At 38.4% G+C, this 17,510-nt stretch overlaps 1 protein-coding gene across 1 annotated transcript in view; it reads right to left on the reverse strand.

Annotated features, from left to right (window-relative positions):
- Nucleotides 1-12,573, reverse strand: part of LOC121401624 (latent-transforming growth factor beta-binding protein 4-like) — a 38,003-nt gene extending 25,430 nt beyond the window's left edge. Inside the window, exons 1-6 of the mRNA XM_041587209.1 lie at nt 12,236-12,573; nt 6,218-6,253; nt 5,526-5,705; nt 4,358-4,495; nt 2,615-2,794; nt 1,384-1,518 (exon numbers count right to left, since the gene is read on the reverse strand). Coding sequence (XP_041443143.1) covers nt 1,384-1,518; nt 2,615-2,794; nt 4,358-4,495; nt 5,526-5,705; nt 6,218-6,253; nt 12,236-12,266 — 700 coding nt within the window. The 5' untranslated portion in view covers nt 12,267-12,573. The remainder of the gene's footprint in view (nt 1-1,383; nt 1,519-2,614; nt 2,795-4,357; nt 4,496-5,525; nt 5,706-6,217; nt 6,254-12,235) is intronic.
- Between the last annotated feature and the right edge of the window lie 4,937 nt (nt 12,574-17,510).

The following is a 17,510-nucleotide window of genomic DNA, read 5'->3' on the forward strand; positions in this document are numbered from 1 at the left end:
CAGATTGCTGAATAGCGTGGCATGAAATAATGGTAGAGATTATTTAGGTTTAAAGGGATTTTGTCATGATTTTTATGGTGTCGTTTTTATTTCTAAATTACACTGTTTACACTGCTAATAATTAGTTTAGCAATATTGGTGTGTAGGTGCATCTCAGGTCATTCTCAGCAACTTTTCAGTTGGTCTTCATTATCTCTTTTTTTTTTATAGTTTTTGTATTCGCCTTTTACTTCTGACTCTTTCCAGTTTTCAAATGGGGCTAACTTTTAATATATTATAGAGAGGGTTGGACCGGCCCAGACCTGCTCCCCAATCGGCTGCCCCCTTAAAAAGGTCTTCTGCCGCAGCGCGTCGGCTTTTGCGGGCTGGGCAGGAGTTTAGAAGTCGTGAGGGGCCCCTAGTGACTGCCTGTAGGTCCTTCATGTTGCAGCCTCGGTGGGCCCTCAATGCTCCAGTCCAACCCTGATTATAGAATGGCTAATTCTAAACAACTTTTCATTGACTTTCATTCTTTATTTCTTATAAATTTTGAATTATAAGCCTTCTTCTTCCAACTCTTTCCAGCTTTCATCCGGGGGTCACTGAACCCATCTAAAAATGCTCTGTAAAGCTAAAAATATATTGTTATTGCTACTCTTTATTACTCATTTTTCTATTCAGAGCCTCTCCTATTCAGTTTGGACCCTAGCAACTAGAGTGCGGAAATTACAAACTGGAGAGTGGCAAATAAAAAGCGAAATAATTCAAAAACCACAAATAATAAAAAGAGAAAACTAAATGTGTCTCCGAATATCACTCTCTACATCATACTAAAAGTTAATTTAAAGGGAAAGCAAAGTCTAAAATAGAATAAGGCTAGAAATGCTGTATTTTGTATACTAAATATAAACATGAACTTACTGCACCACAAGCCTAATCAAACAAATGATTTATGCTTTCAAAGTTGGCTACAGGGGGTCACCATCTTGTAACTTTGTTATACATCTTTGCAAGACTAAGACTGTGCACATGCTCAGTGTGGTCTGGGCTGCTTAGGGATCATCATAAACAAAGCTACTTGAGTTCTGCATGGCTGGGAAGTAAGGCGGGGGCTCCCCCTGCTGTTCATAAGTATGATTGTTTCCCTGCTCAGCAGTTAGGGACCATCTGACAATTCCTATTCACAGCAGTAAATGAAGGGAGAATTTCACTGCATACAGTCAGGTTTCTTATAAAAACGGTGCACATTTTTTAATTAAAGTATATTGGAGATAGGTTTCTGTATCATTAAAGAAAGTAAAAATTTGATTTTATTATTTTTTGCATTTACATGTCCTTTAAAGGTGAACCATTTACAATGCAGTATTTATTGTCTATCAAGAGAGAACAGCAGTGTCACTTTACCTGCATTGGGAATGGGGACAGTTGTATCATTTTCAGCAGTGTCATAGGGACAGGTACACGTGTAGCTCCCCAGGGTGTTGTTACAGATGAATGGGGCTTGACAGTAGGACGGATGTTTGGTGCATTCGTCTATATCTGTAAATAAAAGGAACAGAGCAAAACACTGGAGTTTTGAAGGCACAACACAAAGGGAAAGGGTGAAATGTGCCTCCTTATCTTTGAACTGAACTAAAGGCTTGATGGGCTTAGAAAAGAGGCTTCCTAAGGTGCAGCATACAATGGAAATTCATTTTTACCACTGGGAGTTAGATATACTAGGCAAAAGGAAGTATAACGACTATACATAGTTGAACATGGCTGAAAATTAACTTATGAATATAAATGGCTGTATTATAACCCTATACATAGTTGTACATGGCAGAAAATTAATTTATCAATATAAATGGCTGGAGTATAACCCTATACATAGTTGTACATGGCAAAATCGTTTGACTATTCGACTATTCGATAATCGAAGTACTGTCTCATTAAAATAAAACTTCGACTACCTACTTCGCCAACTAAAACCTACCGAATTGCATTTTAGCCTATGGGGACCTTCCCCATAAATTTTCTAAGTTTTTTTTGTTTGAAGGAAAATCGTTCGATCGATGAATTAAAATCCTTCGAATCATTCGATCGAACGATTTTTCCTTCGATCGATCGCAGGATTGTATTCGAAGGATTTGCGCCAAATCCATTCGACTTCGATAGTCGAAGGATTTTACTTCGACGGTCGAATATCGAGGGTTAATTAACCCTCGATATTCAACCCCTAGTAAATGTGCCCCGTAGTATCCTATTCGATGGTCGAAGTATCCAAAAAATTATTTTGAATTACAAATTTTTTTACTTCGAAAATTCCCTCGGATTCACTTTGACCCTTGATAAATCTGCCCCTTAATCATGGAATCATACAGCTCTCTAGGTGTAATTCACTTCTATTAAAAGTGCTCTGTGCCAATAAATTAATTCTATGTGAAAATATACGATTAATTAATAAGTATCCACAATAAAGTGAAGTGCTCTGGCTGAAAGTTGGCTAATGAATACACAATAATATTTGATGATCTGTTGATTAATGTTAATAGCCCCTAATGTGGATAGAGCCATTGTGTTCCCTTATATAGAAAGCATCTGCTTTTACAGCCCTATACATAGTGAGTCACAGTTAAACAAATACTCCAATTACCAGCACAGCGCCCCCCAGGGTAGGTGACAATGGACCTGTCCTTGGTGTTGTAGAATCCCTCTTTACAGATGCAGAAGTCTCCCCACGGGGTCGGCTCACAGGTTGAGTGTTCCGGACACACCAACGTCTGCCTTTTGCACTGTGTAACAGCTCTAAGCCTTGGAATTATATAATATCCACCTGCAGGGGCAACGAGTATTCCCAGATTATTCCATTAATCACTCAATATATGCCTGACAGATATGAACCAAGAGGTCTCCTGAGCAAGTGTGAACTCTGCTAAATTTCTATTTCTAGATAAAGTCTAGAAAGCTCAGCAATGAGGATGCACAGGATATACTGTATATATATATACAGGTATGGGACCTGTTATCCAGAATGCTCGGGACCTGGGGTTTTCCGGATAACGGATCTTTCCGTAATTTGGGGCTTCATGCTTTAAGTCTACTAGAAATTAATTTAAACATTAAATAAACCTGATTTTGCTTCCAATAAGGATTAATTATATCTTAGTTGGGATCAAGTACAAGCTGCTGTTTTATTATTACAGGTATAGGATCCCTTATCCGGAAACCCGATATCCAGAAAGCTCCGAATTACGGAATGGCTGTCTCCCATAGACTCCATTTTATCCAAATAATCCAAATTTTTAAAAAGGATTTCCTTTTTCTCTGTAATAATAAAACAGTAGCTTGTACTTGACCCAAACTAAGATATAATTAAGCCTTATTGGAGGCAAACCAGCCTTATTTAATATTTAAATGAATTTCTAGTAGACTTAAGGCACGAAGACCCAAATTACGGAAAGATCCATTATCTGGAACACCCCAGGTCCCGAGCATTCTGGATCTGGATAACAGGTCCCATACCTGTACAGAGAAAAAGGAAATAATTTTTAAAAATTTGGATTATTTGGATAAAGTGGAGTCTATGGGAGACCGCCATTCCGTAATTCGGAGCTTTCTGGATATCGGGTTTCCGTATAAGGGATGCCATACCTGTAGATATATATATATAAAATTCAAGCTGCTGTAGGAACAGTTTCTTTTAAAGGAGTGGTTTACTTTTAAGTTAACTTTTAGTATGATACAGAATAGCAAATTCTAAGCAACTTTTCCATTGACCACCATTATTTATTTTTTAGAGTTCTTGAATCATTTGCCTTTTTCTTCTGACTCTTTCCAGCTTTCAAAAGGGAGTCGCTGACCCCATCTTAAAAAAAACAAATGCTCTGTAAGGCTACACAATTATTATTATTATTATTATTATTATTGATTCTTTTTACTGCTATTATTGCTACTCAGAATATGCCTCTACATCATACTAAAAGTTAATTTAAAGGTGAACAACCCCTTTAACAAAAGCCTGTTTTTTACAGTGGATCAACCTCGCAGGGGTAAATGTATGAGCTGCATGGACAGTAAAATAATTAGTTTATCTTTCACTAGACCTTTGCCAGTAGATGACTGATTCATAATGAGAACGATGCTGAGAAACAGACGATGAGAAGACGGTGTAAGGAACCTTAAGTGAATAATAAAGAGATGACGTTACTGATAGCGAAGACATTATGACTTCAATGTTATATGTCAATAGGCTGCTAAATAGTGTAGGTCCTGGTGCAACTCTGTAGGGTTTTCAGCCACAGTTCTCAGTGTATCATGAATCTCTGAATGTTCTAGGTGCTCCTTATCAATGCAGTCATTTATGGGGATTTTTTTTTTTTCACTCTAATTTGCTTACCCAGGTTGTTTTTGCCCCTTTTGCTTATTGCAGGTTCTCTTTTCCCAGTTCTGCAAGTGCACAAGTAGCTGCCGGGAGTGTTAGTGCAGATGGCAGGGGGAGAACAGCTGGAAGGGCTATGGAGACATTCATCAATATCTGTAAAGCAACAGTTTAGCACATGATTAGAGTTCCCTATATGGTCACAGAACCCCTCATTCTAATATCCTTATGCGGTGGCATAACTAGATGTTACTGGGCCCCACAGCAAATTCATTTTAGGGCCCCCAACATATCCAGATGTTGTCCTGTTTTACTAATATATATTGAAATTGCCTCATGGGGCACCTGTAACACCTAGGCTCCTCTGCTTCCTCTGTAGTTACGACCCTATCCTTATGATTTGCAGTAGGGGGTATTATGTGTTATAATACAGGAGTGATACTCAGAGTTCCCTGTATAACTCAGCCTGCAGCCTTGTGCCTTTATATGGTCACAGAACCCCTCAGTGACTTCTAATATCCTTATCATTTACAGTAGGGGGTACATTATCCCTTATAATACATGAGAGATACTCAGAGTTTCCTGTATAACTCAGCCTACAGCCTTGTGCTTTAATATGGTCACAGAACCCCTCAGTGACTTCTAATATCCTTATCATTTACAGTAGGGGGTACATTATCCCTTATAATACATGAGTGATACTCAGAGTTCCCTGTATAACTCAGCCTGCAGCCTTGAGCCTATATATGGTCACAGAATCCCTCAGTGACTTCTAATATCCTTATCATTTACAGTAGGGGGTACATTATCCCTTATAATACATGAGTGATACTCAGAGTTCCCTGTATAACTCAGCCTGCAGCCTTGTGCCTTTATATGGTCACAGAACCCCTCAGTGACTTCTAATATCCTTATCATTTACAGTGGGGGGTACATTATCCCTTATAATACATGAGTGATACTCAGAGTTCCCTGTATAACTCAGCCTGCAGCCTTGTGCCTTTATATGGTCACAGGACTCCTCAGTGACCCAGTAGGGGGTACATTATCCCTTATAATACATGAATGAGAGTAGATAGCCAAGATGGAAAGACAAACAGGGTCCCTTTGCTGCCAACATGGATGGCGAATGGCTAATCTTTCCCATTTACACCAAGCAGCACAAAGAAAAAATATCTATCATTACCATCACACTGGCCCCCAGGATAGGTGATTGCTGTTTTCTCCTTGTTGTTGAAGAATCCAGTTTCACAAATGCAGAAGTTCCCCCATCTGGTTGGCTCACAAGTTGAGTTTTTGGGGCACCTCCCAGTGTGACCTCCACACTTTGCAACATGTCTGAGTCTTTCTGGAACAACATATTTGCCTGGGGAGAGCAAGAGACGGCATCAGAGAAAGCATTTGCCTATAATAAACCCCAGTAATTCCCAAGGCCCTATCAAACAAACACATGTCTAATGCATATCTAATATAGGCACAGGGAATGGATCATGTGTAGTTAGCACAGATTTTGCTTGGGCCTGAAAACATTTTCAATTGGGGGTAAAAAACATGCCACTCAATTTTCTCTGCTGTTAGTGTTGGCCAATTGCTCCACCTAGTGGTGAAATGCTGAATTTATCAATACAAGCTGAATATTGGATAGAAAAAAGCAATCTGATAACATTAACTCAAAAACATTAAGGAATAAAAATAATTAGTAACTAAAGTACTTTCATGTTTGAATAACACTAGTAACACTTCCCGTGTGCACATCTCTCTGTTACTTGTTCTCATTTACAACACTGCATTGACCCCTTTAAACCGGGCATGGACTTGCAATACATCTCTAGTAGTCCCACAATCAGTCAGAACATTTTCCTATAGGCCATAACTTACCTACTGACCAGGAGAACAAAAACAGCAGGCAGAGACCTGTTGGGAAAACAAAAAGCCCTGGAGAGTGTTAATAGGGTATTTGAGTCTTTTGCTCATAGAGGAACTCAAATTTTGATGAAAGAAAATATAATTCTAAGAACCTTCTAATAAACGGTGGCAAAGTTGCTGGGCAGAAATTAGGGTAAGGGCACACACTAAGATTCGGGGAGATTTAGTCACCCGGGCGACTTCTTCGGGCGACTAATCTCCCTGAAAAGCCTTCCCGTCGGCTAGAATCTAAATTGCCGGCGGAATTTCACTCGGAGCAATTCATTTTACGAAGTTGCCCGAAGTTTCCTCGTGAGGCTAGACTGAATCTTCCCGAATCTTAGCGTGTGCACTTACCCTAAAGGGAAGATTTATCTCTTGTACAAGAGATCTAGGAGACAAAGCAAATGTGGACTGTGTATACTGAGACTGGAAAAGCCAGTACAATGTATGGAAAAGCCAGGTCAGTTGGTGTCAACATCTGATAGCAAAGGCTGTGAGTGGGCTCTCTGTCCTGGAAGTAGAAAAATGAGTGAGTGCAGCTGTATCTATACTCTATACTAAACTAGATACTGACCCCACAATTGCTTATAGGAAAGAACTAAAAAACGTAATCAAGACACAATCGCATCTGGTATATTTGGTACCAGAGAATCCCAAAACAGGCACCTTCTATATGCTTCCGAAAATCCACAAAGAAGGTAACCCTGGACGACCTATAGTATCTGGGATTGGCACTCTGACAGAAGGCATATCAGGATGGGTTGAGCAGATCTTAAAACCTGTTGTAAAGGTATTTACAAGATACAAATGATCTGCTAAACAAACTTGCAGGCATAGGACTAGTGATGGGCGAATTTGCGCCGTTTCGCCAAAAATTTGCCGGACACCGGCGCCCATTTTTTCGACGCCGGCGCCCGTTTTTTCGACGCCGGAGCCCGTTTTTTTTCGAAAAACAATTTTTTGACGCCGGCGAATTTTTGCCGCGAATTTTCGTGGGCGTTTCACGAATTTATTCGCTGGCAGCGAATCGCGCAAATTCGCCGCGAATTCGCACCTGGCGAATAAATTCGCCCATCACTACATAGGACCACTTCCAGAGGGTACCATTTTGGCAACAATGGATGTGGAATCATTATATACAAACATTATATACAAACATTATATACAAACATTATATACAAACATTCCACACAAGGATGGTATCGATGCCTGCAAAACATTTCTGGAAAAGCATAACCTACCATCCCAAGCAGTTGTACAACTAATGAGTTTACATTAACACACACCTGCTGCTTTTTCAGCCAGGAAGTATTTCTACAACGGATGGGAACCAGTATGGGGACATGTTTTGAACCCCAATATACCAACCTCTTCATGGCAAAACTAGAAGAGGACTTTCTCTCCACCTGCAACACCAAGCCTCTGACATACCTCCGCTATATAGATGACATATTCATAATCTGGACAAATACTGAACAAGAACTTATTCAGTTTCACAAACAGTTTCATCCAACTATCAATTGGAAAATGAGCTACTCCCCGACTCACATCCATTTTCTGGACACAACCATTCACATCAGGGAAAATACTTTTCAAACCAACATATACCGAAAGCCAACGGACAAACAATCATATCTAATGTATGACAGCTTTCACCCTGACCACACTCAACACTCAACAATCTACAGCCAGGCTTTAAGATATAATCGTATATGTTCGGACATTGCTGAAAGGAACCACCACATCAAAACAAAACTTCATCATCAGGGGCTACAACCTCATCATTGTAGATCAATACATTCATAGTCACCAGGATTCCCAGAAGTCACCTTTTACAGAATAAACAAAAACCTGAAATAAATCGGATTCCCCTAGTGGTCACAATCCACAACTAAGGACCCTCAGAAAAATAGCCAGAGATCTACAAGGTGCACTTCATAAGGACGAGAGGCTCAAAAGCATATTCCCAGACCCACCACTCCCAGCATTCAGACAGCCTCCCAACCTAAAGTCACTAATAACAAGAAGAGCCTCCCCATCATAAATAGAACATACCCCTGTGGCAAAAAACAATGCAAAACCTGCCCACACATCCTGACTTCAGACAAAATACCAATTCCGGAAATACAGCATCCATGGTCACTACAACTGTTCTACTTCCAATGTGGTGTAATTAAAGGGATCCTGTCATTGGAAAACATGTTTTTTTCAAAACGCATCAGTTAATAGAGCTACTCCAGCAGAATTCTGCACTGAAATCCATTTCTCAAAAGAGCAAACAGATTTTTTTATATTCAATTTTGAAATCTGACATGGGGCTAGACATTTTGTCAATTTCCCAGCTGCCCCTGGTCATGTGACTTGTGGCTGCACTTTAGGAGAGAAATGCTTTCTGGCAGGCTGCTGTTTTTCCTTCTCAATGTAACTAAATGTGTCTCAGTGGGACATGGGTTTTTACTATTGAGTGTTGTTCTTAGATCTACCAGGCAGCTGTTTTCTTGTGTTAGGGAGCTGCTATCTGGTTACCTTCCCATTGTTCTTTTGTTTGGCTGCTGGGGGGGGAGGGGGTGATATCACTCCAACTTGCAGTACAGCAGTAAAGAGTGATTGAAGTTTATCAGAGCACAAGTCACATGACTTGGGGCAGCTGGGAAATTGACAATATATCTAGCCACATGTCAGATTTCAAAATTGAATATAAAAAAATCAGTTTGCTCTTTTGAGAAATGGATTTCAGTGCAGAATTCTGCTGGAGCAGCACTATTAACTGATTCATTTTGAAAAATTAGTTTTTTTTCCATGACAGTATCCCTTTAATACATTGCACTAAATGCAATACAGGGGGACTGTATATAGGAGAGACTGGGCAAATTCTAAGAAAGAGAAATACACACCAGCGATTCACTATAACCAATAAAAAACTGGACACACCAATAGGAAATCACTTCAATGGCCCCCATCACTCCATAAAGGATTTAAGAATTTTGAAACAGACAATGATAGAAAAGTGTGGGAATACAAATGAATGGAAACGTTCAATTCTCTGGAGAAGGGACTAAACCTGGGACTTGGATTTATTATATGGACTAAGAAAGTACTGCACCAAGAAAGAAATACCAACATGTCTGGACCAGGACTAAGAGATCATATGGAATTCCTTTGATTCTATTCTACAATAATTCAGCTCTAATTCATAGTCATGGGCGAATTTGTCTCGTTTCGCTTCGCCGAAAAATTCACAAATTTCCTGCAAAATTCGCAAAACAGCGAAAAATTAGCAAAAAATTGTGAAATAGGAAAGTACCCGAAAAAATCATGAAATTCGAAGGATTTCACTCAAAAATTGTGAAATTTGAAGGTTTTCACGAAAAAATCGTGAAAATCGGAAATTTCACCGGCGAATTTTCACAGGAGATTCTCGAATTTATTCGCTGGCGGCGAAACACTGGAATTGGCTGCGAAATGGTGCCAGACGAATTTATTCGCCCATCACTACTAATTTATACTCAGCCTATTTGACCCACATTAACTTGTACCTTATCCGCTTGTCTCTTGCAAATCCCCTCGTAAATGACTTTAACACCTCACACACAGATTGATATTCCTTTTTGTTGGTGATTTGACCTATGAGTTTAATATTGTATATATACCAGAGAACAGCACAGCTTCATTGTAATCCGCTTGAAAAAGGAACTAAAATGCTCTGAAAGCTTGTTATGATTATATTAGTTAGTTAATAAATGTATCACCTTTCTACCACTTTTGTTATTTTTTATTTCAAAAGGGTTTCCCTATAACATTTTTATTGGCTAACACTGTACAGCAACTTTACCTGAGTGTAGCTGAGAAAGCAGAGGAGAAAGTCAAGACAGTTGTTAAATAGTTAAATATTTGTAATATTACTGATTTTAGTTGCCTGAAAGTGGTTGTTCACATCACAGTTAAATTAACTTTTAGTATGATGTAAAGAGTGATATTCTGAGATAATTTGCATTCGGTTTTCTTTTTTTTTTATTATTTGTGGTTTTTAAGTTATTTAGCTTTTTATTCAGCAGCTCTCCAGTTTGCGATTTCAGCCATCTGGTTGCTAGGGACCAAACTACCCTAGCAACCATGCACTGATCTGAATAAGAGGCTGGAATATGAATAGGAGAGGCCTGAATAGAAAGGTGAAATAGAAAGTAGCAATAACAATCAATCTGTAGCCTTACAGAGCATTTGTTTTTTTTTGTTTTTTAGATGGGGTCAGTGACCCCCATTTGAAAACGGGAAAGAGCCAGAAGAAGAAGAATTTAAAATAATTCAAAAACTATTAAAAAAAAATGAAGAAGAATTTAAAAGTTGCTTAGAATCGGTCATTCTATAACATACAAAACGTTACCTTGAAGATAATAGTGGCTGAGACTCTGGAAAAATAGGAATCTAAACCTAAAAAACAGGTTTGTGGCAACAGAATTCTCTGATTCTCAGAGGGTCCAATTACTTTCAATGCATTTCTTGTACTTGATTAACCCTATGGTTGCTAATGCTCATTTAAACCAAAAGCCACTGAAACTGCTAATGTATATTGTAACAGTCTTCAGAGAAGCACTTACTTGATTTCTGGGCTTAGATCCCCTTTGAAACCATTCTAACTATTTAAAGGTGTTGTTCATATTGATATTAAGGGGCAGATTTATCAAAGGTCGAAGTGAAATTTTGAATTAACAAAAGAGTCCAAATTCAATTTGATTTTGAAAAAAAATTAAAAATTCGAATTTCGAAATTTATTATGTGTCTCTTTAAAAATGAGACCGACCATTCGCCATATAAAACCTGCCAAATTGCTGTTTTAGCCTATTGGGCGATTTCCCAGAACCTATTTGGAGTCAATTGGTGGACTTTGAAAAATCAAAGGGTTTTTTTGGGAAAAACTTCGAATCGTATGATTCGAATGCGATGTTACTTCGATTCGAACGGACCTATTTGATTGAAAACGGACCTATTCGGCCAAAGAAAAACTTTGATTTAATTTCGGTTGGTGTTTTTGAATTCAAATTTCGAGGTTTTTCAAATTCGAAATTCGACCCTTGCTAAATCTGCCCCTGTTAGTATGATGTAGAGAGGGATATCCTAAAACAATTTGCAAATGTTTTGAATTTTTTTATTATTTGTGGTTTTTGAGTTATTTAGCTTTTTATTCTGCAGCTCTCCAGTTTGCAGTTTCAGCAATCTGGTTGCTGTGGTCAAAATTACCCTAGCAACCATGCATTTATTCAAATAAGAGACTGGAATATGAATAGGAGAGGGCTGAATAAAAAGATGAATAATAAAAAGTAGCAATAACAATACATTTGTAGCCTTACAGAGCAATTTGGTTTTTTTTTAGATGGGGTCGGTGACCCTCATTTAAAAGCAGGAAAGAGTCAGAAGGCAAATAATTAAAATATATATAAAAATAAATAATGAGAATCAATGCTTAGAATTAACCATTCTATAACATACTAAAAGTTAACTTAATGGTGAACCACCCATTTAATGAATGTATATTGGAAAGCTGCTTAGGGTCACATTAGTCAGTTAACTCATCACAGATTATCTACATCAGGCAGGGAATATGCTGTAAGAATTCATTGATGTACAGGTATGGGATCTGCTATCTGGAAACCCATTATCCAGAAAGCTCTGACTTACGGAAAGGCCGCCTCCCATAGACTCGGTTTTATCCAAATAATCCAAATGTTGAAAAACGATTTCCTTTTTCTCTGTAATAATAAAACAGCGGCGTGTACTTGATCCCAACTAAGAAAGAATTAATCCTTATTGGAAGCAAACCCAGAATTTATTTAATGTTTACATGATTTTCTCATAGACTTAAGGTATGTAGATCCAAATTACAGAAAGATCTGTTACCTGTAAAACCCAAGGTCCAGAGCATTCTGGATAACAGGTCCCAAACCTGTACTATGCCCAGTGTTTCCCCGTCAGCCCAAATAGCAACACTCTCACCTCTCAGAGGGAATCCTAGTGAGCAGCTCATCCTGGCACAAGAATCAGAGAATAGAAGGTGAGTTCAGAGATGTATATGAGGATTAGAGAAGTGATTGCTAGCTCCTATCCTCCTATGAGCTCAAACATGTGAGGAGACAAAGCTGATATTGTCAGAGGGGAAGTCTAGATTTGCAGGAAAGAGGGAAACCCACAGGAATAATTCCCCCTTTGTCTTTTTATTTGCTTGTAGTCACCATATCAACCATGTTTTGATATTATTCAGAATTGTCATTGCTCAACCGGTGCCTTAAAGGGCATGTAAAGGCAAAAAATAAAATCCCATTTTTACTTTCTTTAATGAAAAAGAAACCTATCTCCAATATACTTTAATTAAAAAATGTGTACCGTTTTTATAAGAAACCTGACTGTATGCAGTGAAATTCTCCCTTCATTTACTGCTGTGGATAGGAATTGTCAGACGGTCCCTAACTGCTGAGCAGGGAAACAATCATACTTATGAACAGCAGGGGGAGCCCCCGCCTTACTTCCCAGCCATGCAGAACTCAAGCAGCTTTGTTTATGACGATCCCTAAGCAGCCCAGACCACACTGAGCATGTGCACAGTCTTAGTCTTGCAAAGATGTATAACAAAGTTACAAGATGGTGACCCCCTGTAGCCAACTTTGAAAGCATAAATTATTTGTTTGATTAGGCTTGTGGTGCAGTAAGTTCATGTTTATATTTAGTATACAAAATACAGCATTTCTAGCCTTATTCTATTTTACACTTTACATGCCCTTAAAATATTAATTAAACCCAATAGAATTATTTATTCATATGTATGCCCAAATTGTATCTCTGCCCTAAGGCTCGAGGCACATAGGAGCTTGTGATCCATGTTATAACCTCAGATACCTGCACCAATCAACAGCTGGTTCAGACTCCTGAAACGATGTAGCAGAAGGCAAGCTCTCCGCCAGCCATGACTACATTTCCCACAATGCCTTGCAGGCTTCTTCACAGGTCTGCCAGTCAACTGGCTTCTGCTGCATGCAATTAAATGGAAAGGCAAAGATTAGTGATGGGCGAATAAATTCGCCTGGCACGAATTTGCAGCGAATTTCCGCGCGAAAGTTCGCCGGTGATAATTTGCCGTTTTTTTCATAAAAACTTTCGAATTGCTTGATTTTTTAGTGAAAACATTCGAATTGCTTGATTTTTTAGTGAAAGTTTTCGAATTGCTCAATTTTCCCATGAAAACTTTGAATTGCTCGATTTTTTTTTTGAAAATGTTGGAATTGCTCGTTTTTTTTGTGAAAACATTACATTGCTCGATTTTTTCGTGAAAATGCTGGAATTTCACGATTTTTTTGTGAACTTTCCGATTTCACTATTTTGCAAATTTTTCACTGTTTCGCGAATTTTGCGGGTAATTCGAAATGGGAGAAATTCGCGCATCACTAGCAAAGACAATTACATTTACTTCCATTAAGGATTTGCTTCATCGGGCAAAAAAACATTTTTGGGGGTTTGCAATTCCCTTTATAAGGCCTCCCCAGTTTCCTTGTACCAATATCAGCGCATGATACACACATTCAGCTTTCACAATCACACAAGTGATTCTCAGCAGCGACAGTGGTTCAATAGATATATATATATAAATAGATATGTATAAGGAAAGCTCTGGGAAATAAACCTCAGCCTGGGGTCAGACGCTTCTCTTTAGACATATTGTGCAGTTCCCACTATGGGGATAAGGAAGTGACACTTTTGCCAGTAATTGGCTAGAGTTTGGGGAAGAATATTACTGTAAGTAGTCAGAATTAAATCCACAGCAAAATATCAGAACAATAGTAGTATTAGACTGGTGTTTAGAGGGTGTTTCAACATTAAGTTAACTTTTAAACGAGACATATTGTGTAAAAAATAAGAATGTACCAGTGAGTCATACTCATTTAGATATAGAAGAATTGTTCTTTAAAAAGTAGTGTTTCAAGCTGATTTATTGAATATTTCTGCAAAAACCCTAAAAATCCCTCCCTTCTAGTGATGGGCGAATAAATTCGCCTGTCATAAATTCGCAGCGAATTTCGATGTTTCGCTGCCGGCAATTAAATTAATGAATTTGCCCGCGAAAATTCGCCGGCAAAAAGTAGATTGCGTCAAAATCATCACGCGTCAACACTATTCGGACGCCCATTGACTTTAACACCAGCGTCAGCTTGGATACGGATTTTACGTAAAAATGTCTGATTTTTTCGTGAAATTGTCAGATTTTTCACAATTTATTTTTTTTGTGAAAATGTCAAAATCTTACAATTTTTTCGTGAAAAGTTCCGAATTTCACCGTTTCGTGAATTTTGCGGGGAATTCACAAATTTTTCCTGAGAAACGGGAGAAATTCGCCATCACTACTCCCTTCTCTTCCACTTCCTGCTCACTGAATTCCCAGGCTGTACAGGGGAGCCGGTGGTTCTCAGCTCACTGCACTGTAGGACATGAACCAATCAGCAGCTAGCAGGACCTGATAGGGAACTGAAGCCTATCTGTGCGTGTGTGACTGCAGGCCTGTGATTGGCTGTCCCCCTCCTACTGGGCTTCCAACAGGGGCCATTAGGACACGCCCATCTCTCATTTGAAACACAGACAGGGACCAGAGAACATCTATAGGGAGCTCCAATAAAGGGGCTATTTTCAAAGATAATATTCATTTTTAGCACCATGTAAAAGTAACACCATATAATACACAAGAGCCATGAATATCCTGTAAATTATATCCTAATAAACAGTGGCCAGTGATGTGATCAGCTATAAATGATAAGTAGTGATGTCATTTTTGTCATACGACTCCCAAAACTTGTGTATTATAATAAATAAATTACCCCTTGTTGGAAAATATAAGGATATTAGAAGTCACCTTGGCTTTCCATGACCTGTATAAAAGCACTCGGGCTTCGTGACTTATAATATCCTTATATTTTACAATAAAGGTACTTTATTCACTATATTACTTATAATCGCCTACAGGTTTTTTTTCATTTATCCTATATGTCTCCTTTAATATATTATAGAAGAGCTAATTATAAGCAACTTTTCAATTGACATTCATTATTTATTTATCTTTATAATTTTTTTAATTATTTGCCTTCTTCTTCTGACGCTTTCCAGCTTTAAAATGGGGATGACTGACCCCATATATAAAAAAAAAACCAAATGCTCTGTAAGACTACAAATCTATTTTTATTGCTACTTTTATTACTCATCTTTCTGTTCAGTCCTCTTCTATTCATATTCCAGTCTCTTATTCATATCAATGCATGGTTGCTAGGGTCGTTTGGATCCTAGCAACCAGATTGCTGAAATTACAAACTGGAGAGCTGCTGAATAAAAAGCTAAATAACTCAAAAACCACAAATAATAAAAAATGAAAACCAATTGCAAATTGTCTCAGAATATAACTCTCTACATCATACTAAATATTAACTCAAAGGTGAAGAACCCCTGTAACCTGTAGTATGTTATAGAATTATACTTTTTCCTGTGGATTACAGTAATACAGGTAATTATCACTTCCATTAATGATATTACAGTTAAATCCATCTAGTGTATAGCTGATTGGCTGCAAGCTGGTACTACTATATAGACTACAGAGATAGAGGTCCCATAGCAAGGTTCCCATCTGTCCCCGTTTCCTGGGGACCAACCCCATTTACAATATATGGTCCCTGGAAAAGGCCTATTTTTTTCCGCCGAGGGCGAGTAGTGTGAATTAGTCCTCGGAGTGCAGCGAGAGGTACCCTATGGCAATAATGAATATACACGGAGGGGCACCCATGTTTGAGTAACATACATAAATGAAATCACCAGGCAGGAATACTGTAAAAATTATTTATTGAAAAAAAGAAAAAGCACAAAAATATATAGAACTCTGTAAACAATAGCTGGGCCCACGTCTGCAACAATGCAACCCCCCAGCCATCAGAATGATTTAAAGCACACGAGGAGCCTCCGTTTCAGGGAACCAATAGGGATTCTGTATAATCTCATCTGCATAGAACACATGATTCCATTTACTGCACAACATTACTCCACATCCTTAAAGCCATCTCTCTGTAGCCTATAGCAGCAGGCGGTTGTACCATTGTAACCAGCAATCAGAACTATAATTAAGGATACCCCCCTTCCTGTACGAGGCTCGAGTCGGCAAGTTTCTCGGGTTATTTATGTATAAAAGTAGTCTCATGTTCATAGCAGGCCTCAAAACATCTTAAAGGGCATGAAAAGGCAAAAAAATAAAATCCCATTTTTACTTTCTTTAATGAAAAAGAAATCTCCAATATACTTTAATTAAAAAACGTGTACCGTTTTTATAAGAAACCTGACTATATGCAGTGAAATTCTCCCTTCATTTACTGCTGTGGATAGGAATTGTTAGACGGTCCCTAACTGCTAAGCAGGGAAACAATCATACTTATGAACAGCAGGGGGAGCCCCCGCCTTACTTCCCAGCCATGCAGAACTCAAGCAGCTTTGTTTATGACGATCCCTAAGCAGCCCAGACCACACTGAGCATGTGCACAGTCTTAGTCTTGCAAAGATGTTTAACAAAGTTACAAGATGGTGACCCCCTGTAGCCAACTTTGAAAGCATAAATTATTTGTTTGATTAGGCTTGTGGTGCAGTAAGTTCATGTTTATATTTAGTATACAAAATACAGCATTTCTAGCCTTATTCTATTTTAGACTTTACATGCCCTTTAAGTAGCTTCTATTAAAGGATATTAAAGGGCCAGTGCAGGCCTGTGTTCAACATGAATGGGTGATGAAGGATAAAATAATTAAGCAAAGAAATATGTATTACAGGTATGGGATTCCTTATCCGGAAACCCATTATCCAGAAAGCTCCGAATTACTTCCATAGACTCAATTATAATGAAATAATCCAAAATCTGTAATAATAAAACAGTAGCTTGTACTTGATCCCAACTAAGATACAATTCATCTTTATTGGAAACAAAACCAGGCTATTGAGTTTATTTAATGTTTACATGATTTTCTAGTAGATTTAAGGTATGAAGATCCAAATTACGGAAACATCCATTATCCGGAAAACCCCAGGTCCGGAGCATTCTGCATAATAGGTCCCATACCTGTACTGAATTATTAGATGTATGGCCTTGTTTATACTAATGATTTCATTAGCCAGATTCAGGGATGACGATACACATGGCAGGGCAGCTCAGGAGATGTGATTACCTCTTATAACAGAGTCTCCATCGCTTTATTTACTGGGC

Source organism: Xenopus laevis, chromosome 3L (assembly GCF_017654675.1).
Source record: "Xenopus laevis strain J_2021 chromosome 3L, Xenopus_laevis_v10.1, whole genome shotgun sequence".
Taxonomy (NCBI): Eukaryota; Metazoa; Chordata; class Amphibia; order Anura; family Pipidae; genus Xenopus; species Xenopus laevis.